At 35.2% G+C, this 24,827-nt stretch overlaps 4 protein-coding genes across 15 annotated transcripts; all 4 read left to right on the plus strand.

Moving 5' to 3' along the window:
- The first annotated feature begins 1,087 nt into the window (after positions 1-1,087).
- LOC104227660 (glutathione S-transferase U7-like) lies at positions 1,088-3,139 on the plus strand. Its single transcript, XM_009779942.2, has 2 exons — positions 1,088-1,506; positions 2,567-3,139. The coding sequence occupies exons 1-2, from the start codon at positions 1,183-1,185 to the stop codon at positions 2,921-2,923; spliced, it is 681 nt and encodes a 226-aa protein (XP_009778244.1). The 5' UTR covers positions 1,088-1,182; the 3' UTR covers positions 2,924-3,139.
- A 5,442-nt stretch (positions 3,140-8,581) lies between these two features.
- On the plus strand, positions 8,582-10,404 carry LOC104227661 (ferritin-like catalase Nec2). Its single transcript, XM_009779943.1, has 3 exons — positions 8,582-8,987; positions 9,548-9,776; positions 9,844-10,404. The coding sequence occupies exons 1-3, from the start codon at positions 8,635-8,637 to the stop codon at positions 10,216-10,218; spliced, it is 957 nt and encodes a 318-aa protein (XP_009778245.1). The 5' UTR covers positions 8,582-8,634; the 3' UTR covers positions 10,219-10,404.
- A 2,334-nt stretch (positions 10,405-12,738) lies between these two features.
- LOC104227662 (pentatricopeptide repeat-containing protein At5g14770, mitochondrial) lies at positions 12,739-18,980 on the plus strand. 12 transcript variants are annotated; one of them, XM_009779957.2, is made up of 5 exons: positions 12,739-16,220; positions 16,764-16,853; positions 16,996-17,059; positions 17,155-17,234; positions 17,312-18,980. In XM_009779957.2, the coding sequence occupies exon 1, from the start codon at positions 12,930-12,932 to the stop codon at positions 16,029-16,031; it is 3,102 nt and encodes a 1,033-aa protein (XP_009778259.1). In that variant the 5' UTR covers positions 12,739-12,929; the 3' UTR covers positions 16,032-16,220; positions 16,764-16,853; positions 16,996-17,059; positions 17,155-17,234; positions 17,312-18,980. The 12 variants fall into 12 exon arrangements, with proteins under 12 accessions (XP_009778259.1, XP_070024482.1, XP_070024458.1 ...); XM_070168381.1 differs by lacking the exon at positions 16,996-17,059 and having other exon boundaries at positions 17,124-17,234; positions 17,312-18,500; positions 18,599-18,980; XM_070168357.1 differs by lacking the exon at positions 16,996-17,059 and having other exon boundaries at positions 17,124-17,234; positions 17,312-18,014; positions 18,137-18,980.
- LOC138874979 (nucleosome assembly protein 1;4-like) lies at positions 17,454-17,984 on the plus strand. The gene is made up of 3 exons (XM_070153783.1): positions 17,454-17,497; positions 17,579-17,784; positions 17,845-17,984. The coding sequence occupies exons 1-3, from the start codon at positions 17,454-17,456 to the stop codon at positions 17,982-17,984; spliced, it is 390 nt and encodes a 129-aa protein (XP_070009884.1).
- Positions 18,981-24,827: the final 5,847 nt, after the last annotated feature.

Consider the following 24,827-nt stretch of genomic DNA (forward strand, 5'->3'; position numbering starts at 1 on the left):
CTAGCTTGAGGGGGAGTGTTGAGAAAAGGGTAACTTAAGTGTAAAATAGAAAGGGGCAGAATAGTATTAACTGTCTATGTTAATTAACGGAAAATTAGGATTCCATTAGTTAGTTAATTACCTACCTATATAATGTAAATCAAAAGATTTTCTAACACACGCAATAGATATGATTTCATTTCCTACTACTAACTTCTCTCTCTAACTTCTCTCTCTAACTTCTCTCTAGTTCATCTCTTACTAACTCTTCTTCATCCCTAGGGTTCAGACCTTGTTAGTTCTCAATTAATTTCAGGAACCCCTCTTCATAGAGGAACATCAAGTCTCTATCATGAAGTCAGTATAACTATAAAACAATTACTTAAAACTTAAATAGAATAACAACAATAACAATAACAATAACAATAATAATAACAATAATAATAACAACAACAATAATAATAATAATAACAATAATAATAATAATAATAATAATAATAATATCACTTGTAGTTTGACCGTGGACACCCGCGATTAGAAACTGAGGAGGAGACAAATAGTGTAGATAACAAGCAAGAACAGGATATTGGATGGAGTTAAATAAAAAAACTAAAGTAAGTTCAAAATATGACTATAATAAGTAATAAGGGTATAACGAAAAAAGGAAATAATTTAAATCCTACCGCATCAAATTAATTAGGTAACATGAATTTAATAATATAATACAATATAACTTAAGAAATAACCAAAACAAACAATATATTTAAACTACATAAAATACAATACAATGGACAACAACCATCCAAACACGCTGTTACTGATCAAGCTTACTGTAATAAAGGGGGTTCTCTTGTTTTCATGGCTTGATGTTTGTTAAATTTGGGCACTACAGGTTTTAATCTATCTATCTACATATTTATTTACTTTTGTCTTTCAATTTCCTTTTCTGTTTCATTAGAATCTTTCACATGTTTCCTTGTTTTTCCCTTAAAATATCAGTACATCAACCCTAAAAAAGAACCTTAGTGGTGACTTAATTTTCTGATGTAGATGTGACATAAAGCTAGTGTTCATTGATTGAGGGATAAGGTTACTTTGTCCCTAAGCTTGTTATCTTTATTTGCATGGAATAACTTGCGTGAAAAAAAAGAGCTATTCATTAGTAGTATCCAATTGAAACCACACATCAAAAACTGAGAGAGGATGGAGGAGAGAGCAGATCTGAAACTTGTTGGCACAAAAGAAAGTCTATTTACTCAAAGAATAGTGTGGGCACTTAAGCTAAAAGGCATTGGTTATGAATTCATAGAGCAAGATATTTCTAGCAGGAGTAGTACTCTATTGCTTGTGGAGCTTAATCCAGTTTATAAGAAAGTGCCAGTGATTGTTCACCTTGGGAAACCATTGTCTGAATCGCTTGTTATTCTTGAGTACATTGAAGAAACTTGGCCTCTTAATCCTCTACTCCCTTTGGATCCTTTGAACAGAGCTTCTGCTCGTTTTTGGGCTCGATTTATTGATGGCAAGGTAATTTTCCTTTTAACCATTCTAATTAATACTAGACGTTTATATTATTAGTGTATTTTTACTTGTTATGACAGGTAATTTTTTTTATTTTTCAATATGCTAGTATAACATTTTATAAACAGTTACATATAATTATTGTGGTTTGATCAAATTTGATCTTGATCTTCAATTTTCCAAACAGAGATTTAAAGTTCACTTGAAAATAGGATTTTCTTTTTTCTCATTTATAAATTCACGTACACAGTATAGTAGAAGTTATAATGTAAAGCAGAAGCATAGCTAAAAATGCAGTCATGCATACATATTTTTAGCCACCTATAGGAATTATTAATTATTGAATCTCAAAATATAAGTAGAATGAGAAAAAGTGCTGTATTTTAAAAAAAATATTATCAAGTCTTTTTCCAGTGCCCAGAGAGTTATACTGTTTAACGAAAAGGTAATTAATCATCAATTCAGTTATTTTGACATTTAACTTTGTTTCATGAAAGATCCATATACAAGATGAATCTTTATGGACAAAGTTTTGTCTCTTGGATTCCACCTCCCTAAAATTTAGTTGCTCTATTTATTGAACTTTTGAATACTTGGATGATTCCACATATGTGGCAGTGGGACCTCTTGTATTGCATGCTAATATGAACGTCTAAGACCAATGGACATTAATACTAGGCCACCTAACTTAATTATTGAAATTTATGCCAAGTGGTTAGCAAAATTGATTCACATGAAGCCAAATTTTGTAAACATTGTGCAAAGTATTTATGTTTCAACACTTTAAAAAAGTATTTTTTAACACTTAGATACTTTTTTGTGGAGGAACGGTAAAATTGTCTTTGTGTGATCTATATGTCAGGGGTTATGCTTGCACTAATGTAGACTGTCTACATCACACTCTTGGCATAAGGCCCTTACTGCCTAGATATATTTTAGCTTCTTTTAATCAGCAAAATTGAAAGGACTCTTAAGTAGCAGTTTAGTCTCTCTATTGAGCAAGCTTTGGTTACACAGAAATGAAATTCAAAAAAAAAAAAAAAAATTGTTTTCATGTTTGATGCAGTTCTATGAAGCAGCAAAAAAGGCATTTTTCTCCTCAGGAGAAACTAAAGCAGAGGGGGTTGAATCAGTGGCAGAGGGATTACTGCTTCTTGAAAGACAGATAACTGGGAAAAAGTTCTTCGGTGGTGAGAAAATAGGGTATGTTGACATAGTAGTTGGTTGGATTGCTTATTGGTTCCAATATGTAGAAGAAGTTGGTGAATTCAAAGCAATGGATTCTAAAAAATACCCTTTTCTTGATGCATGGATCAAGACTTTCATTCAAGTTCCTATTATTCAACAAAGCCTTCCTACTCCTGAGGCTGTGAAAGCTGTTTTCAAAGGGTTCAAAGATGCAGCCTTGGCTGCTGCAAATTGAAAAATGGAAAGATCATGGTTGTGTTTGGTATGACGGAAGTATACAATTTTTTATATAAATTTTTGAATTGACAACAAATATTAAATGGCAACCTGAAGGAGGATAATTTATGTGTTTTACTTATTGATCAAGCTTTGCTCTATTAAAGTGAGTTGTGTTCTTTGCTTCATTGCCGTGATAATTGAATAACAATATTATCCTCATTATCTTTTGACATGTCAACAGGGATGCTCTGCTTTAACTAGGTTGTAGCACTTTCTTTGATAGAAAAATTTACTATGGATTTGTTAGTTCGAGAAAAAGAATAAAAAGCGTTTTACCCTATGAGAATTAACTAGTATTAGATGAAATGATTAAATTAAATGACTCATATAAAAATAAAATTTCATATCATTATAAGCCGAATCAAAGATTCCTACGGACGTAAACTACTCATAGATAGAAACTAAAACTAAAATAACTACAACTAGAATTTAATGAACTTTAAAGATATTAACCTAAAGAATACGAATACGTCACACTTTAATTCATGTCTTGATCAATGGTCGATATTCTTAATTCTTCTCTCCATTATCGTCTCCTTTAGGTGGAGATGGAATTGGTGGATACATGTATGGCCATGAACGATGATAAGGCCGTGGATAGGGAAAATTATGATGGAAACCACCAGCAGGTATTGGAGGATGAACGAATGGCCATGGATGAGGATGTAGCCATGGATGAGGATGAATCCATGGATGTGGATGAAACCATGAATGGTACCAATCTAATTCTTTATTTTGTGTATTAGCCGCACCTTCATGTGAGGACGAATCAGATTTCTCAGTCGCAAAAACATAGGTTGACAAGTAGGAAAATGCAAAGGAGGAAAGTGAAAAGGCAAGATGATAAACTTCTCTTGGCCATGACTAATACTATACTACCTCCGTTCCAATTTATGTGAACCTGTTTGACTGGGCACGGAGTTTAAGAAAAATTGAAGATTTTTGAAATTTGTGGTCTTAAACAAGTTAAAAAGGGGCCAGAGTATTTGTGTGGTTATAAAAGCTTCTCATTAAGGGTAGAATTGTAAGTTTAAGCTAAATTGTTTCCAAATTTAAAAAGGAGTCATTCTTTTTTAAACGAACCAAAAAGGAAATAGGTTCATGTAAACTGGAACGGGGAGTAGAAATCTTGCACTCTAATTAAGATGGAATATGAAGGTTTCTACTTTAATTTATAGGGTTGTCAAGTTTACCTATTACATAGATGGTGCGATTTGATAATTTAAGTTTATCGAATACATTATCTTTCTTACTAATGTCAATCATTATTCTCAAGTACTGAAGTTTGTAGTACAAACAGTGTTCTTAAAATACCTGGATAAGTAGCTAGAGTTTGGCTTGAAAATATCTCCGCACTAGCTACTCTCATGAACTCATGGCATGAGGGAAAGTTTTTTTATACATGAGGGAAAATATTGGCTTAAATTTTTTACAGAAACCAAATAATTTCTTAGAGTATTTGGGTCGAGCAGCTTTTAGTTAAAAGCTGAAATTCAAAATAAAAACATTAAGAAATATTATTCTATTTAATTTGGAAAATGACACTGTATAGCCGTTGTAAAAATAATAGCCGAAAAATGTATAAAATTTGTATAATTTTTGTGTATATATATATATATATATATATATATATATATATATATACATTACAACAACAACAACAACAACAACAACAACAACAACAACAACAAATCCAATATAATCTCACATGTGGGGTCTGAAGAGGATAGTGTGTATGCAAACCTTACCACTACCTAGAGAGGTAGAGAGGCTGTTTCCAATAACAAACCAAATATATATACATTATTAATGTTATATACAAAAATTCTACAAATTTTATACACTTTCTGATAGTTATTGATGCGGGCTAAATGTGATAATACCCTAGACGTGCATGTGTTGTTTACAATATACGTACTTGGTGACACAAACACAGTACTAGTTTCTTAAATATTACAGTAGACTATATACGAAAAAGTGGTAGAAATGAGAGTGCGAAGGGCGGTGTCTATTTCAGACAACCAGTTCGGGTTCATGCCGGGGCGTTCTACCACAGAAACTATCCACCTTATTAGGAGGACGGTGAAACAGTACAGGGATAGGAAGAAAGATCTCCACATGGTGTTTATTGATCTGGAGAAAGCGTACGACAAGGTTCCTAGGGAGGTTCTATGGAGCTGCTTGGAGGTGAAAAGGGTGTCGATTGCCTACATTAAGGTGATCAAAGACATGTATGATGGAGCTAAGACTAGGATTAGGACATAGGAGGCGATTCTGAGCATTTTTTGATTGTTATGGGGTTGCACCAAGGGTCTGCACTCAGCCCGTTCCTATTTGCCCTGGTGATGGATGCACTGACTCATCATATTCAAGGGGATGTGCCATGGTGTATGCTATTTGCTGATGACATAGTTTTGATTGATGAGACGCGAGACGGCGTCAACGAGAGGCTGGAGGTTTGGAGACAGGCCCTTGAGTCTAAGGGTTTCAAGTTGAGCAAGACTAAGACGGAATACCTAGAGTGCAAGTTCAGCGTCGAGTAGACGGAAGCGGGGGTGGACGTGAGGCTTGACTCCCAAGTCATTCCCAAAAGGACTAGTTTCAAGTACCTTGGGTCGGTTAATGGGGATTGGGAAGATCGACGAGGATGTCACACACCGTATAGGGGTAGGGTGGATGAAGTGGAGGTTAGCGTCGCGAGTCCTGTGTGACAAGAAAGTGCCACCAATACTAAAAGGTAAGTTTTATAAAGCAGTGGTTAGGCCTGCCATGTTGTACAGGACCGAGTGTTGGCCGGTTAAGAACTCACATATCCAGAAGATGAAAATAGCAGAGTTGAGGATGTTGAGATGGATGTGCGGGCATACTAAGATGGATAAGATTAGGAATGAAGTTATTCGGGAGAAGGTGGGTGTTGCCTCCGTGGAGGACAAGATGAGGGAAGCAAGACTCAGATGGTTCGGGCATATTCAGAGGAGGAGCACTGATGCTCCGGTGAGGAGATGTGAGCGACTAGTTGTGGTGGGCACGAGGAGAGGTATAGGACGGCCCAAGAAGTATTGGGGAGAGGTGATCAGGCAGGACATGACACGACTTAGGATTACTGAGGACATGGCCATTGATAGGGAATTGTGGAGGTCGAGCATTAAGGTTGTAGGTTAGGAGCTAGTTGTGAATATTTCTTCGGCGCATCAGAGTGAGACTTGCCAATTAGGTTTTAGTCTTAGGATGTTAGTGGTTTCTACTTATGTCGGTTTTTACCTACTGGCTATTATTGTACTTTCCATCTATTTCATATTTTTTTTATATTGCTGTTATTTTATTATGATTTTATTGATAGTACTAATATATCGTCTCTTGCCGTCTTCTTGAGCTGAGGGTCTCCTGGAAACAACCTCTCTACCCCTTAGGGTAGAGGTAAGGTCTGCGTACATACTACCCTCCCCAGACCCCACTAGTGGGATTACACTAGGCCCTTGTTGTTGTTGTTGTTGTTGATGTTGTTGTATATACTTTTTCTATCCCAATTTATGTGACACTAGGGGTGTACATAGGCCGGGTTAGTTCGGATTTGACAATTACCAAACCAAACTAATTGTGTCGGGTTATTAAATCTAAAGACCAAACCAAACCAATAAAAATTCGGGTTTTTCATTCTCGATTTTTCTCGGGTTTTCGGGTTTTTCCGGTAAAATCTTCGTAGAACAAAACATATAACATTTGCTCAAAATATTTCTTTAATCCTAGTAATATACAACTATATAAAGTATTTTCCAAGAAAATAATACAAAATATGAGATGTGTCATGGCATTATCCTAAAATATTCAACAATAAAGACAATAAAATTATGTAATATAAATATTGCTAATTAAAAAGCCATAATAAAAATAAACATAATCTAAAAGTACTAAGTCATGCTAAAATAAATAGACTAATAAGGGAGCATTAATTACATGACTAAATGCTAAAGAAAAATAAAAATAGTTTATGCATTTTTATCTAAATTGTTGCAAAATAAAAAATAGATATTTAATACATTCCCTTTCGTAGTATTGAATTGAATGTCTTTTGTTAGCATTAGTATAAATTTGATTTTGGTTTGGGAGCATTATTTAGTTTACTAATATTAATGGCTATAAAACTTATTGCAACATTCAAAAGTTCTAAGTCCAACCTTGAAATAATACCTTAAAAGATAAAATTATGAAAGTTTTTAAGAAATATTTATAAATTACATCACAATAAGTATATTTATATATATTAAATATATCTAAAACTTCTATATATATAATGTCGGGTTGGTTTGGTTTCGGTTTGACTTTCTTTAGTTAAAACTAAACCAAACCAAACCAATTATGGTCGGGTTTTTTTTTCAACATCAAACCAAACCATAGTCGGATTTTTTTTCTCGGTTTGACTCGGATTATCAGGTTGGTGCAGGTTTGTCGGTTTTCTTTGTATACCCCTATGTGAAACTCTTTTCTTTTTAGTCAATCTAAAAAAGAATGATACATTTCTATATTTAGTAATAATTCAACTCTAATATTCGCTTCTTACCCTTAATAAGATGATTTCTAACCTCACAAATTTCTAGTAGATCGCAAGTTTCAAAAATCTTCATTTATTTCTTAAATTCTGTATTCGATCAAACACCTACACATAAATTGGGATAGAAGGAGTACTAAATTGAAATTATGAAGCTTCTTGATTTGCAATCCGTAGATACTCTTGATCTTTCATGGGTTTGGAAATTTGCATCCCTCTGAATCGTGATTGGTCGATATTAAGGGTGTAAAATGGGCGGGTCGGACTGATTTTGAATAGGTTAAAATGGGCTGAGTTTATAAAATGGGTCGGTCAATGAGCCGTCCCAAAGTTACTTGGACTGAAATGGACTGGATTAAGATGAACTATTATTTGGGTCATAGCCCAACCCGCCCAATTCTTACCAAATTTTAATTAATGTGTATTATTTTATTATGATTTATTTAATTATCAAATAAGATTTTTTTTCCTTTTATTATGGTCATTATAAAATATCAAAAAAAAAAATTAAAGATATTTTAGTAAAGTTACTCATAGATTAATTTGGGCTAAAAATCAGGCCAATTTTAGATGAGCTGAGTCAAAATAGGTTGAGTTCAACGAATCCGCCTGTCAATGATTGGCCAATCAAGGGCGGAATGGACAGTTAAATAGTTTTGAGCTCATATTGTCCACCAGTCGATATTACGTAAAACTATATATTCAATAATTATGTTACACATCATGTTGTGAATCAATACATAATCGTTCATGAGAATTAATTAATTAATATCACCTCATTATGTATATCAAAACAATATTTTCTCTGATTTTTTGTTCTTCCAACCCTTCTTGCAATTCCATGCTTCCTGTGCTTGGTTTTTTTAAAATTTCCAGGCTAAATTTCTCTCTGTTTTCTTTCTCTCTTTGTGTATATTTTGTTATATCTTCAATTTATCATTATAGGTTGGAGGAAGGTAGTGTCTAGCTAAGGCATACAAAGATTACATTAGTTCTGGTAGCAATTAATTAGGTGTTCATGAAAGAAACTCAAATCACACTGGCTATAATTGGCTGTAAATATATCCCTATGAACTCCTCTCTTAATCTTCCTTACAACTTAACCAAAAAAAGTTTTAAAAATGGCTATATTATCAACATCAGCTTCCTATTTTCTTATACTCATAATTTTGATGTCAAGCAATAAGCTGCTTTGCATCTCCCTTCCTCATAATCTTCTTTGTCCAACAGGGATTTCAAAGTATGCAATCCCAGTGTTCAGAGAAGACATCGATTTGATGCAATTCTCAGAGAATTTAGAGTTCTTAGAAGCAGAATATTACTTATGGGCTACACATGGTTATGGTCTTGATGTAGTAGCACCTGAACTTGTCATGGGTGGGCCTCCCCCCATTGGTGTACGCAAAGCAAATCTTGATCCTTTTGCTAAGAACATCATCTCTGAGTTTGCCATGCAAGAAGTTGGCCATCTCAGGTTCATTCTTTCCTATGTTTAACTCATAAACATCGATAGTGTAAAAGAATTTTTATTATTATTAGATCACTTAAAAGATATTTATGATAACCATTCGTAAAAGAAAGTGATTTGAAAAATTTAGCAGATTACCTGCTACAATATATTACTCCCTCCGTTCATTTTTACTTGTTCACAATGGACTTTGCACGTCCCTTAAAAATTATAGATGATGTGTACATTTTAACATAGTACCTATAATAATGATAGTATTTTGAGAAGTCTTGGGAAATGATTTATGAAATGAGTAATTAATGATAAGGGTAAAATAAGAAAAAATATGGTCTTCTCTTAATTTGCTAAAATTCACAAGTAAAAGCAAAAATATATTTTTAATATAGTGGACAAGCAAGAATGAATGGAGGGACAAGAATACACTGAGATATATCGTATAACATTAACTTCTTTATACTATCAGTGTTTATAAGTTAAACTATCCCAAGAACTCCTTTTCTCCCTCTTTTAAGACTTTGAGGTGTAATAATTCTTTTTTTTTTTCTTCCGTTTGGTTGGTTTTGTAGGGCACTTAAATCGAAAGTAGGTCCTGGTTTTCCAAGACCATTGATGGATCTAAGTGCTAAACACTTTGCTAAGCTATTTGATGAAGCGTTTGGTTACAAATTGGAACCTCCATTTGATCCTTATAGAGATAGTCTCAATTTCATGTTGTCTTGCTATGCACTTCCATATGCTGCATTGGTTGGCTATGTTGGTACAAATTCCCATATAAAAGGCTATGAAACAAAGAGAGTAAGTCATATATATAAAGCTAAAGATTTTAATGGCCATATTTTAAATTGTGTTATTATGAATGCAGCTTTTGGCAGGACTACTAGGGGTTGAATCAGGGCAAGATGCAATAATCAGAATGTATCTTTACGAGAGAGCTGGCAAAGTAGTATACCCATACAAACACACTGTGGCTGAGTTCACAATCCACATATCCATTTTAAGAAACCGATTAGCAATGTGTGGAACTAAAGATGAAGGCTTGTTTGTGCCATGGCAACTTGGTGCGGAGAATCGGACAAGAACTAACATATTATCGGCCGATTGCGACTCGCTGGCTCAGTGGAGGAGTCCGGCAGAGATTCTTAGGATTGTTTATAACACTGGGAATGAGCATATTTGTGGTGGATTCTTTCCTCATGGTGCTAATGGCAACATTGCTAGAAATTTGTTAAAACTATAGTAATGACTACGTTCAGGAAAATTAATTTACATGCATTTGCTATTTGTAATATCAAAAAAACGAGTTCATGTCAGATTTTCTTACTGTCAGTATATAAAGTTGGGTTCCAGCAGTCAAAATACGTTACGTTGGTGTAAAGAAATGGATTTTAACATCAGTATATAATAAAAACTAACTCCGCTGTCCTACCAAGCCTAAAGTTGGAATTGAAACTAATATCTGCTGATCATCAACTTGTTCAGGAATTCAGCTTGCTCAGGAATGTATTCCTACAGTTCATCATATAAAATTTGTTGGTCCAATGGCAGCTCTATTAAGTATTTAATAGTAAATAAAATGGCAAATCAGCAATACGGTGCCTGAAAGTTAAGCTTTCGAATTATTTTATTGGGAAAATGGCTAAATATACCCTTCTATTTTGATATATTGTTCATATTTACCCTCCGTTATACTATCAGGTCAAATCTACCCTCATCGTTAGCAAAATTTTCAAATTTACCCTCTAACCTAACGGAAAACCCCAAATCCCTTCTATTTACGACAATTCTTCCTCACAGATCAGTCATCTCCTTCGTGTGATCCACCAGAAAGAAAAAAGGTCCATATTATAGAAATGGGAGTGTGGAGTTACAACATAATTATTCCCCTTGTCTTTGGTTATGCCCAACCATAAATGAAATGCAGAATTCACAATTTATGGGTATGTTTCCAACGGAATGAGGATGAGTGAAATACCATAGATAATTTGGAAGAGATTTATTTGATTCTTCAGGTGGTCGAAATGCATTCACTTATGACGTTGTTACTAATATTCACTATTTTTTATGGACTACAGGCCGTAGGTATCCATGTAAATGCATTCCCTTTCGGATTTGGATTTAGCATGTCATTTGATGCAAATTTTGCTTGCGCAAGCACTTCTACATGAAATTTGTGACATATGATTCTTTAGTATTGTTCGAGAAATCCTAAACAAAATGATCTGTTTAAATTTATGTCCAACTTCAGAATATTCTTTCAAAGGAATATTTACTACTAGTATTCTCATGCTAGGAGGTGGCAAGTTTGTTAAGTCTTCCTGCTCTAAATAATCAAGTGGAATAAGAAATCAACTTGTCGAGGATATTTTCTTATTTGGCATAGCACACGTAGGGATAAGTAATTTGTGAGAAAAAATTGTAGTAAATAGAAGGAATTTGGGATTTGGGGGCTTTCCGTTAGATTAGAGGCAAATTTGAAAACTTTGCTAACGGTGAAGATAAATTTGACCCGATAATATAACGAAAGGTAAATATGAACAAAATATCAAAATAGAAGAGTATATTTGGCCTTTCCCCTATTTTATTTGCTTAGAGACAAACATTAGTTAAATGATTTTATTTGTGATAATAAATAGAAAACATATGCGATTTTAGTAAGTAATTTCATCAATCTGTGACCAATTAAGAAATTAACTCCAAGTTGATGTTCACTTTAATAGTTTGATTATTTAGCTTCTGACCTTATTCTGGCTCCAAAGTTGTGATGACTTACTAATTTACCTTGAGTATTTATTTATAATATTTTTTTGGTAAAAAATAAATAGATAAAATGATTAAGCCCACCAAAAATTAATATGTTAAATTAAAATTAGCTTTCAGTGGTACTGGCAAATCCAAATATTCAAAATCACCAATAGAGTAGTGCTATTTGTAAAACATGTCCTGTTACAATTTTAAATTTAAGAAAATAACCTTTTTAGATCTCTTATGTATAAAAGATAGAGTGTAAAAATTAATCTCTCATGTGTTAAAAAAAAAGAGTTATATAAATTAAAATTAGCTTTCAATCAACTTGGATTGTATTTTAGGAGTAATAAAGTCCAATACTGTTAGCTTTGTGATAAATTCCTATCCCCTTACAGCTTGTTTGGATGGTTGTTACTCATCGTTTTATAATGTATCGTATCGTACTGTATTATATTGTAATGTATCGTTTGAGAGATACAATATTTGGATAGATTGTAATTATGATACAGGATTAAATTACTATATAAAAAGGTAAGATACAGGATTAAATTACTATATAAAAAGGTAAGATACAGGATTAAATTACTATATAAAAAGGTAAGGTAAATGATAAATAAAATTATTTAATAATAATAAAGGGTGAGATTGAAAGAAAAAGACAAGGTAACGATGCGACCACACCAAATCGGTCGTTACATAAAGTGGCATATTTCGTCGTTATGTAACGGCGAATTTAACGATACGATACAATAAAATTTAAGTAACAATCAAAACAAATATTGTATTTAAAGTAACAATACGATACAATACAATGGATAACAATCATCCAAACAAGCTGTTAGATTCCAGTAGATCTAAATGACTACTATAAGCATCAAATTCAAATTGAATTATATGAACTGAATTCAAATTAATTTTTAGTCTGAAGTATAAAAAAAATTAGAAAATTATTACACTATAAACTTTGAGTATTGAGATGAACAATACATCAACAAGTTTGAAGTTAGATTAATGTAGTCAAACTAGAGATTTCACAAACCTGAATTAGCCGGAGTAGACATAACGGGAGCCAAAAGAAAAATTTAGTCAACTCTATGTCAAAATTGAGCTATTACGCTTACTACTTTGTACGACAGCGGAGAAAGTCGGGAAAAGAGAATACCTCTACATATACAGAGAGGGAATGGTGACAATTGCGAGACAATGAACTCACAGCGGCATTTCGTCAAACATTTGGTACACGGGACGAAAAACCGCCCTTTGCTCTCCATTGCTATCTCACTACAGCTCAGAATATGCCTCCCGTTCTCTTCATCGGCAACGCCCACCCCTACACCATTCCTAAATGATCGAAAGAAAAGCCTCTACACCTCGTTTTTCTGCACACTTGTCCATCTCTTCCTCCGCTGCCACCGCCTTTCAAGAGCCACGGAAGCTTTCTCTTCAATGAGAAATTACAATCTTGTCCCTGAACTTCCTTCTTGGAACAGTCTCTTGCACCATTTCAATTCTACCGGTCTGGTTGATCAGGTGATGGTCCTTTATTCTGATATGCTCTCCTGTGGAGTGGCTCCCAATGTAGTCACTCGCAATATAGTCATACATTCGCTTTGCAAAATTGGAAACCTTGAAAAAGCGCTTGAATTACTCATAGAGAATGAAAGTGACACCGTCACTTATAACACTTTGATATGGGGGTTCTGCAGAATCGGTTTTGTGGAAATGGGTTTTGGATTGGTGTCTGATATGGTAAAGAAAGGTATTTTAATTGACACTATCACTTGTAATATATTAATTAAGGGGTTTTGTGATAAGGGTCTTTTGCATAATGCTGAATTAGTGATGGAAATGTTGAGTGATAAAAATAGGGGTGTCTGTAAAGATGTTGTCGGTTTTAATACTCTAATTCATGGGTATTGTAAGGCTGTTGAGATGAGTAGTGGTTTTGAGGTGATGGAGAGGATGAAAAAAGAAGGTTTATCACCGGATATTGTGACATATAATACTCTGATTGATGGTTTCGGCACAATGCGAGATTTTGATGCAACAGCAAAATGTATCATGGATGAACTCTTGGACTCGGGTGGAAGTAATTATGTTGATCATGAAGAAAAACATGATTATGATGGTGAAAATAAGGGCTTGGTAGTTGGAGACTTGGGTTTAGAACCAAATGCTATTACATATACCACATTGATTAGTAAATATGTTAAGTGGTTTCAATTTGAGAAAGCATTTGCTACATATGAAGAAATGACAAGGCATGGCTTCTTCCTTGACATTGTTACTTATAATTCCCTTATATATGGTCTTTGTAAATGTGGGCGGTTGCACGAGGCCAAGTTACTTCTTGACGAGATGAGAAGAGTGGGTGTGGATCCTAATCACATGACATACTCTATTTTTATTGATCACATGTACAAAAATAGGTCTGACAAAGTTGCTGCTAACTTTCAAAGTCAAATAGTGATTAGAGGATTGCCTTTCGATGTTGTCTTGTTTACCTCTTTGATGGATGGGCTTTTTAGAGTTGGAAAAGCCAAGGAGGCAAAGGGCATGTTTCAGACACTCTTGAAGTTTAACATAACTCCAAATCATATTACCTATACTGCATTAATTGATGGGCACTGCAAATCTGGTGACTTAAAGAGTGCAGAGTTGTTACTGCAACAAATGGAACAGAAACGTGTTTTACCAAATGTTGTCACATTTTCTTCTGTAATTAATGCTTATGCCAAAAGTGGAATGATTGATGCAGCCATGGAACTAATGAGGATAATGGTAAGCAGAAATGTAACCCCTAATGTTTTCACATATAATGCCCTCATTGATGGCTGCTTTAAGCTTGATAAACATGATATGGCTCTTTCCCTGTATGAGGAAATGCAGTTGAATGGTGTTGAGGAAAATGAATTCTTGTTGGATACATTTGTAAATAATTTGAAAAAACAGGGTAAAATGGATGAAGCAGAGGGATTTTTTATGGATATGGTATCGAAGGGTTTGTCACCTGATCATGTTAATTACACATCATTGATGGATGGACTCTTTAAAAGAGGGAAGGAGTCTGCTGCTCTTCAATTGGTCCAAGAGATGAAAGAGAAAAAAATATCCTTTGATACAATTGCGTGCAATGTACTGCTTAATGGATTATTGGGAATTGGCCAGTATGAGGTACAGTCTGTTTATAATGAAATTACAAAATTTGGTCTAGTTCCAGATATTCAGACTTTCAATTCTATGATTAATGCTTACTGCAAAGAGGGGAAGCTGGAAAGTGCTGTCAAACTTTGGGGTGAAATGAAGAGCTGCGAGATTATTCCTAATTCAATCACGTGTAATACATTGGTGAAAGGACTTTGTGAAGTAGGTGATATTGGAAAAGCAATGGATTTGTTGAGTGAAATGGTAACAATTGGTTTTCAACCTTCACCAACTATTCACAAAATTGTTCTTGATGCTGCCTCAGGCCATAGAAAGGCGGATATAATCCTGAGAATGCATGAGAGGCTTGTCAGCATGGGACTTAAGGTTGATCAGGCAATTTATAACACTCTTATTGATGTTTTATGCAGGCTAGGGATGACCAGAAAGGCAATGTCAGTACTAGAAATCATGAGAGAAAGAGGATTTTCAGCTGACACTACCACTTATAATGCCTTCATTCGTGGATATTGCAAAAGTTACCAATTTCAAAAAGTTTTTGCAACATATTCTGAGATGTTGGCTAAAGGAGTTCCTCCTAATGTTGCTACATACAACACTATATTAGCATCTCTGTCAGCTGTTGGACAGATGAATGAAGCAACTGAATTGCTGAATGAAATGAAGGGGAGGGGCTTTGTCCCTAATGCTAATACATATGACATTTTGGTCTCTGGCCACGGGAAAATTGGAAATAAAAAGGAATCCATCAAACTTTATTGTGAGATGATTACAAAAGGTTTTGTTCCTCGCACTAGTACCTTTAATGTACTCATCTTTGACTTTGCAAAGGTGGGAAAGATGAGACAGGCTCAGGAACTAATGCATGAGATGCAAGTCAGAGGGGTTATACCAAATTCTTCAACATATGACATACTAATAGTTGGATGGTGCAAGCTATCAAAAAGTGTGGAGCTTGAAAGGTCATTAAAACTGTCATACCGGGGTGAGGTAAGGAAATTACTTGAAGAGATGAAAGATAAAGGTTTCACTCCAAAAGAAACCACCCTTTGCTATATCAGTCCTGCCTTTTCGAAATCAGGAGAAAACAATGACACAGAATGGTGGTTGAGCAGATGGCACAAGACGAAGCAGAGTTGATCCCTTGAAAATCAAGATGTTTCTCAAGGATAGAATTTCTTTATTTTTTGGTTTCTCTCTCCTGAGTTGAAACATAAGGTTAAGTGATGTGGATGAGAAAAGCGAGCTGATCTGAAGAGACAAAGCAAAGGACCTGGAGAAAGAAAAATGAGAAATCAGGACAACTGTATATGCTTTTCAAGAATTTTTGTGAGTTTTTCTTTCCCAGCGCTCATGTTGTGTTTATGCGTGTTTTCCACCTCATGTTCTTCTATTTCCATTGTATAGGAAGTCAAAATGTTTTATATTCATTAGAATTAAGCTTTTCCGCTAATGCAATCTAACTACAATGATTTATGTTTAGACCAATAATTTACAAACTATACAAGTATACCATCAATCCTAAATCATGTAGATGGTAAATAGAAGTCTGTCAAATTTTATAATAGAATTACAAAAGATATTTATCAGTGTAGAATTTTCTTTTTCAATTTCCACACAATTTTGTGGCAACCTACAGCAGAAAATATGATAGTTAATTGGGGACTAAGGGGGTAATTTGGTATATGTGCTTTGCCAAAATAGTGCTAACAATGACAACAATTATGCCTCAATCCTAAAGGACCAAACTGATCAGGTCAACCATGTGCATTAACCTTTTTACTTTAGCTGGCATATTAATATGCTTGTGTAAATTCCATCTGCTCTTGTAAAAGGAAGAAAAAAAATTTGACATTGTTTTTCTAAATGTAGAACCAACATGATGAGCTTGAAGCAAAGTTTCTCGAGAAGGCTGCACTTGAAGCTAAATACCAGAAGCTGTATGAACCGTTGAATACAGAGGTGAGAAGAAGAATTTTTTTAGTTGTTTGTTCCATGTCTGCTTGTTGGAGTTGAAATTAGCTCTTTTCCTTCCAAAAAGACAAAAAGAAATATGGTTTGGCTGTCCTTTCATGTTTTATGATTTTGTGGATGTGTTGCACAGATATGAAATAGTAAATGGAGTTGTCAAAGTGTAGGGTCTTAATGAAGCTCCCATGAACAACCAGGTGGGAATAGAAAGACTGAAAATGATTAAATTTAGTTATTGTATAGTTTCTTTCATCCATGCAGATTGATCGATAGGCTTCGATTTTGTCATTAGTGCGAAAATTTAGTGCGGAGAAAGGTGTTCTCAACTTCTGGCTGACTGCAATAAAGAATAATGAGATATTAGCAGAGTAGGTAAATAACAATTCATGTAAATATTTTGTCATTCAAAATACCTATCATTTAACTGAGTGCAAATGACTTTGCTTTAGATCTTACAGTGTGACGAAGAAGCTTTGAATTGCCTCAAGATATCAAGTGGTGCAGTATTGATGATCGAAAGGGTTTTAAGCTTCACATCCTCTTGATACAAAACCTTTTCTCGAGAATTCTGTCTTGACTAAAACCTATCACATGATTGATGATGATGATGAGTATATATTGAAGAAGGCCATAGGGTAGGTTTTAACTTCTCGTTGTTTTGATTTTGTATCATGTGATCCTTTCTTGTTTGTTCATTGGATTGGGGAATCTTGGAGGACCGAATGGTATCCACATAAAGGCTTGAAACACGAGATCCTGAAAAGGAAGCCAAAGGGGTCAAAAAGTGATAAACCCATAATAAGGACTGATACCTTCAAAAGCGTTTCCAATATCTTTAATCTGCCACAAGTAGCTGAAGATGAGGATGACAACGATGAAAATGGTTGTAGGTTCAACAATTTTGATTTTGTTCATTTACTCTGTATGCGATGCAGAATGTTCTTGACCTGATTTCATGAGTGTGTCAAATATGTCTTGACAGGGCCTGAAGATGACATTGGAGAAATTGCTGGTTTCTTATTAGCTTTGGATTTCCTTTTCAGTCCACATGTCATTCAATCTGTCAACAACTTCTACGTGTTCGATGAGTTATATGGTGCCATCCAGTGGCGAAGACAGTAATTTCCCCAAGGGTGTTCAAAATTGAAAGAAGTAAAAAAATTCCCCAACAAATGGTGTTCAATATATATTATATACCTCTAAAATCTAATATTTTACTTATATACATAGTATAATTTTTCAACGACCAATTGACCACCCTTAATACAATGTAGCTTCGCCCATGGTGCCATCATTAGGAAGGAGTTAGATTGGAGTGAATATGATATTTCCATTTGGCCCTCCAATTTTGCAACTCAACAATTGTGGCCAAAATCATCCCCCGTGTTAGTGTCATGGTTTATGGTGAGGCTCTTGCAGGGGATGAATTTGAAGATATTGAAGAAGATGATGACCATTATGAGGATGAAGAAGGGGAGAAGAGCAAAAAATATGTGCTATTAGTTCGGCATGTTTCTACAGATGTTTGAAATTTTCGAATTTTGCCTTATTAGTTTTCTATTTTTGGAGATGCTGATAGTTTTTTGGGTCTGTCCATATGATGTTCTTCAGTTGTCCTTTTAGTCATCAGCACCAAAGGTGAGATGAATGGCTTTGGTGGCATTTTTCTTAGGTGATGCCGTAAATTGCCTTTCATTTTCTTTAGTACGTGACATATTTATTCAACAAAATTGTAGAAGAGTGCCATACCACGAGTTAGAGAAGGTCAACATGGAGAACGTCTTCCAGAGGTGAAAGCAACAGTAGTTTGTCTTTTGCCCATGACAGCTGATGTAAAAAATTGAATTATGGTATGCGCTACTCACCTTAAAGGTGCATTTTATTCCTAAGAAAGTTGCAATATGTGACACTCATTTTTGTTTCTTAAGTTTTTTCGGCAAAACTGAATGGTGAGTTTATGTTCCACATTGGAACAATGCTACCTAGCTCAGAGTTTACATCAGCTAATGCTGTAAGGAAAGTATCTAGCATCAACATCCAGCCTTGTAAATACCTTATTTTTCTATCTCAGAGATTGCTCTGCTTCTTAAATTTCGAAATGGACGGATGTTTTCCTTCTTCTTTTTTTTCTTTTCTGTTGCAGTAAAAGTGCCAATGCGATTGAGCATGCTTGAGTGAGAGGGCTTGCAGTTATACCACAGAAAATTTTCTGTGATTGGGATAAACCCCGTGTTTCTTTCCTGAAAAGGTTTTAGAATGGTTCCTCTTATATAGCTCCAGTTGAATGTCTACTCAGTTGATAAAACAATTGCTTAGATATTTCTTGAAAATGTGTATGTTGAGTGGTTCCACCTATGGTTTAGTTTGTCAATGAATAGAGCTAAACTTTATGTCGTATAATTCACAGTATAGCATGATCCCAGAACAATGCTTACATGACAGGATGTCATTCAGCTCTTTATTAAATTATTACTTCTCGAAGGTCTATTCATTCTTAGACCTTAGCCTATATAAACTTGTAATTTTAATGTGTTTATAGGTTTGGTAAAAGGAATTTAGTATCCTCTAGGCATCTAGAAATGAGGTAAACTGGAAAATATTAATAACTCATTGGATGAGGAAAAGGTCCTATTTTGGAAGACAGCTAATAAGTTCTAAATATTCGTTAAAGTCTAAACCGGAGTATTAGTTAGAGGTTCTCAATTCAATTTTCTTTTCTTTTTTTGCGACTTGGAGTACTTATATGTTTAAGTTCATTTTTATATTATTATATCGTTCTACAAAATAGTTCAACCAACATAGCATTATCAAAGTTGGAGGAAGGAACCAAGTTACCAAAACGGTTTATTAAAGTTCTATGTTTATTTTTAATCTGGTGGGTATTCTCTTTGATAAAAGTCAGATGTTAATTACTTTTATGATTAAAATACTTATGTTGGTGCAATTTTTAGTAATAATTTAACTGAACATACAGCTGGCTTTGGCCTTTGTTTAGGAACGCGCACACACCGACCCATCCTGTGATCTGTTATAGGACCCCACACCCATTATATGTATTTGGGTACAGAACGGATACTTCAGATAACGTTTCATTCTCCCATTTAACGCCGTTAATTTTCTCGCATACTTTCCATATTTTCATTTTTCGTAATACACGCTCTTTTTTTAAAAAAAAAAACTGAATAAAATTTTCTTATGGTCGTTTCGAGACTGAGACTTCTTTACCGTTGCGTTATTTGAAAATTGTTATCTTGGCGCCAGTGCCAAAGCCTCTGGCTCCTTTTTGTCTAAAACTAAAATACGAACCTATTAAACATCTGAATGAGTAATAAAAAGTGAACCTAATACGGCCATACACTATGTATGACTATGACTACCTTAAAATTGGTTGTGCGTAACACGCATTTTGACACGTGTCTGACATATATAATATAGTTAAAAAGAAAAGCACCTGAAAATAAAATTACATCCTTAGAGTTGATTTTAGTTGGGTGGAGTTTTAATGCATTGTTAATTTATTGATTTTTCGGGCGAAGCTTTCAACCGTTTTTTACCCTCATTTAATCTCCTTGAGTATAATTTGTTTAATTGTTTGTCTAAAACTTTCATTCTAAAACTATATAACGAGTATTACGTGTTATCTTACATAGATAATTATATAATAATCAACGAGAATTCCATTTTACAAGGTAAGGATAAACATGATACGAAAGAATAACAACCAATGTATTTTGCTGCCAAATTTTACCGCAGGGAAAAGGTAAGGCAACTTTTAACATTTTCTCCATGCAATTTTATGTTATAAAACGAAGTAGCGTTGCAGCAAAGTTTTATTTTGAACAAAATCAAATTTAGGAATGATTTTCTTCGGAAGAAAATACTTTATTACTAATGGGGTTTGAACCTTTTGTATAAGGTAAAATATGTTCATATTAAATGATCGTGTGAAAAAGCGACACGTGGAGCCGAAGACAGAAAACCGTCAGAACCGTAGGCAACGATCTCATTTATTACCGAAGAGAACAATATTCATAAAGGCGAAATAAATGTCTATCACCTGGTAGCATTCAATGAAGAATATTCTATAGCATTAAGTGCACGATCCGTTACGGAGAATAAGGCATTCACTGCTTTCCATTATATATTCTTCAATGGCATTCGTAATTGTTAATTAAGAGGGGCTTGATCCTAGGACCTTGTTCCCTAGGTACAACTATAAGTAGTAAGCTCCACCATCATTATAAGGGATACAAATTTTCTGAAAAACTCATGCTATAATCAATCCAAAGCTCTATATATTTTTATATTCTTATTACTTGATTCGATCATTATTGTGCCCGGAAGTCTTGCTCTCAAAATCGTTATTTCTGTTATTTTATCTTCATTCCAAGGCTAAGTATGACATTTTTCTTCAATTATTTTATTATTTAAGAATCGAATTAATTTACTTGTCTAGAAACCACGTATAAATTCAACTGTACCATTTTACAGGTAAACAGTTTGACGCCCACCGTGGGGCCTAGACAGCCGTGTAATTAAATTGATCCTCGTCTCTTTTATTAACATGTTCTGATTAATTGTCTTAGCAAAAAATCACAAAAGATGGTAGACAATGGTGTTAACAACACGTACAATCCTGAGGTTCAAGGAGACCAGCCTTGTCATGAGGATTCAGTCAGTGACACCTACAATGAGGGAAACGATGCTTCGCCAGTCCACGATAGACGGTATCCACGACATGTTCGGGAGGCGACTCCCGATGATGTGGAAGAGGAGCATGTTGTTGATGTGGTGAGGGTCTTACAAGAGCAACAAGTAATCATTCTAGGCCACCTCACACGCAGGATCAGGTTATAACGGAGTTGAAACAAGCATTGTCGGGGGCTTCTAATAATACGAATAGGCGAGATCCAGTTCATCCCGGCACTCCCGCAAATCAAACAACACAGAGGGTTGACAACAACATCCCCAGGGGCGGGGCCAGTTTCGATGGAGCTAGGGGGAGCGGATCCAGCCCCAATAACAAAAATGATCCTTTCAAGAATGAACTCCTAAGGTTCATAAGAGAAGTGAACGTCCGCATGGACCAAATCCCAGGTGCGCTACCGGAGCTAAAAGGTCGAGACTCAAAAAAATATAGTCAGTTTTCATACAAACCAATCGCGACACTTGAAGTGACTTAAAATGCTCAACGTGCCAAAGTACGATAGAACTTCAGACCCTCAGGAGTATACTACCACCTATACAACAGCGGTGAAGGGGAATGATTTAGCTCCTCATGAGATTGAATCTGTTTTACTAAATAAATTTGGAGAGACCCTCACGATAGGGGCTTTGACGTGGTATTCGAAATTATCCGAGCAATCCATAGATTCATTTGAGATGCTTGCGGATTCTTTTATTAAGGCTCATGTCGGGGCCAGAAAGGTCCAGGCCTAAAAGGCTGACATCTTCAGAATTGCACAAGGAGATTTCAAGTTGCTGCGGGAGTTAGTTACCCTTTTCCAAAAGGAAAGGATGCTGCTTTCGGTTGTTCTGGACAAATGGGCGGCTGAAGCGTTCACCAAGGGTTTGAATCCGAGAAGTTCATATGCTTCCTGGAAACTGAAGGAAAGCCTGCTTGAGTTCCAAGCGATGACCTGGGCGGATGTTCACAACCGATACAAATCTAAGATAAGGATTGAAGATAATCAGGTTGGCTTCCCGGCGTCGGTAAAAGGTCGAGAGAAGAATAGGAAAAAATTAAAAGATGATTTCAACATAGATGGACGACCTTCATGGAGTGGATTTTTGCCCTATAAATGGGCCAAAAGATGCAGCAAAGGTTCCCGATCGGCCGACAGATTCACCACCGACATAAGAACTGATCGCGATCAGAGCAATAGATCATTGAAGGACAAAGAAACGTCAGGTACGCGAAATCCCTCTTATCCCTAGGTATCGTAATACAATTTCAATGTCAGTACAGTGGAGTTGGTATTAGATATGAGAATCATCAAAGAAGCATGGTTTGCGAAGCCGATGAGGTCTGATCCATTCCAAAAAGATCCCAACATATAGTGTGAGTATCACAGGATGAATGGCCACCGGACTAGGGACTGCCAACACCTTCGGGAAGAAGTGCCAAGTGATTGGGCCAAGAACAACTACAGTCATAACCGGGATAACGCGGAACCCACGAAAGCAGGAGAAGATCCTTCGCGCCAGATAATTAACATGATTTTTGGGGGGAACAAGGCCAATAGAGTTGCTTTCTTGATAGCAAAGAAGACAAAGGTATCAATAACCCATAGCGAGAGACTCCGAGAAGTTGCCGATGACGACATTACTTTTACGTAGGAAGATACAAATGGATTGTTTCTACCACACAACGACGCATTGGTAATTTCTTTAAATTTTATAGATTTCAAAATCAAACGTGTTCTAGTGGACCTAGGAACCTCAGCCAATATCATACAATGAAGGGTGTTGGAGCAAGCCAAACTCACCGAAGCATTATTCCAGCCACAAAATTCCTTGTGGGGTTTAACCTTGCAAGTGTGACAACTGGAGGAGAGATTTTGTTACCCACGAATGCCGAAGGAGTGATGAATACGACTTTTTTTCGAAGTGGTAGATAGCGATATGGGATATAATATTATCCAGGGGACACCTTGGTTGCACGAGATGAGAGAAGTATCGTTAACGTATCATCAATTGTTGAAATTCTCAATACCCGAAGGAATTAAACAGATAAAGAGCGATCAACCGGAGGAAAGGGAGATGAATACGATTTTAGCCTCCAGTAGCAAAGGGAAGGAGCATGCAGCATAGCAGTTACAGGAACCGGTGCATTCTCCTGAATTAAGTGAAATTAACCATGAGAAAGAAGCATCAGAGTCTTATCAGGCGCCAAGATACTTTCAGTTGCCGGAAGAGATGGATGCAACAAAATCAACAGCGAAAGAGCTTGAGCGAGTTGTATTGTTTGAAAAATTCTTAGAGAGGAAATTTCACTTGGGGACAGGACTGCACCCTGATCTCAGGTCTAGCTTTATTAAATTTCTTACGTATAATTATAATACCCTATATTTTAAATAATGGTGTATTGGTCATTAGCAAAAAAAAAGGAACTAACTAATAAAACAAAACAAAAAAAAAGGAAAAAGAAAAGAGATAAGGAATTGAAGTAAAAGGGCTTAAGCCCATTAACCTATCTACCAAATTGAAAAGGGTTAGGGGAAGGGGAACGAAGCAAAAAGCTTCAGGAAACGAAAAACAAAAAAACGAGCATAGGAAGAAAAAAAGAAAAGAGAAAAGAAGGAGGAAGAAGTTGGTGCAGTGCATTGGAACCATAGTTATAACTGTTGAGGAATCTTAAGCACTGAATGAGTCTTACCGATAATACTTGAGCTTCTTTTTCTGGTAGATTTTAATTCGTTTCCAATGATCAAAATATTCTATAGAATAATAGAAATGATACTAGTTCATTCACATAATTAAGAATTTTCTTCCTGAAGAATTCATAAAACTTTATGAAATTAGGTTAATAAATTATATGAATAGGTTGGAGTTGATAGGTTAGTAATTACTCATCCCGTGGGTAAATATAATTCGGCAAATTAAGAGTCAAATATGAAACTTCGAGGGTTGGGTATTCTAAATTAGATATGAATTAACCTAAACATGAAAATTAACATGAGATCGATATTATGTAATTATAGATTGATTGGAGGAAGTTGTACGAATTGCTCGAGGTGAAGCATTTAGTATTCTGGCACGAGTACTGTGAGTAGAACCTTACCACAATTTATGTTTCATAACTTGTATGATTTACACATAATTTTTAGAATATGTTACCGGTTATTTTGAGTTGCATATGTGACAAGTCTTTTACTCAATATGATACGAAAATAGTTATTTGAGATGATTACCTTTATTTTTAATATTCTTGTTGCCACTAGATATATTTTACCGTTACTTGAA

The sequence above is a fragment of the Nicotiana sylvestris genome, chromosome 1 (assembly GCF_000393655.2).
Source record: "Nicotiana sylvestris chromosome 1, ASM39365v2, whole genome shotgun sequence".
NCBI lineage: Eukaryota > Viridiplantae > Streptophyta > Magnoliopsida > Solanales > Solanaceae > Nicotiana > Nicotiana sylvestris.

Bases quoted from the DNA above. Each gene is read 5' to 3' on its own strand.
- LOC104227660 (XM_009779942.2), top strand. From the start codon at position 1,183: ATGGAGGAGAGAGCAGATCTGAAACTTGTTGGCACAAAAGAAAGTCTA. The intron at 1,507-2,566 runs GTAATTTTCCTT...TGTTTGATGCAG, and splicing joins CTCGATTTATTGATGGCAAG to TTCTATGAAGCAGCAAAAAA.
- LOC104227661 (XM_009779943.1), top strand. From the start codon at position 8,635: ATGGCTATATTATCAACATCAGCTTCCTATTTTCTTATACTCATAATT. The intron at 8,988-9,547 runs GTTCATTCTTTC...TTGGTTTTGTAG, and splicing joins CAAGAAGTTGGCCATCTCAG to GGCACTTAAATCGAAAGTAG. The intron at 9,777-9,843 runs GTAAGTCATATA...TTATGAATGCAG, and splicing joins AAGGCTATGAAACAAAGAGA to CTTTTGGCAGGACTACTAGG.
- LOC104227662 (XM_009779953.2), top strand. From the start codon at position 12,930: ATGAACTCACAGCGGCATTTCGTCAAACATTTGGTACACGGGACGAAA.
- LOC138874979 (XM_070153783.1), top strand. From the start codon at position 17,454: ATGATTGATGATGATGATGAGTATATATTGAAGAAGGCCATAGG. The intron at 17,498-17,578 runs GTAGGTTTTAAC...GGAATCTTGGAG, and splicing joins ATATTGAAGAAGGCCATAGG to GACCGAATGGTATCCACATA. The intron at 17,785-17,844 runs GTATGCGATGCA...ATGTCTTGACAG, and splicing joins TGATTTTGTTCATTTACTCT to GGCCTGAAGATGACATTGGA.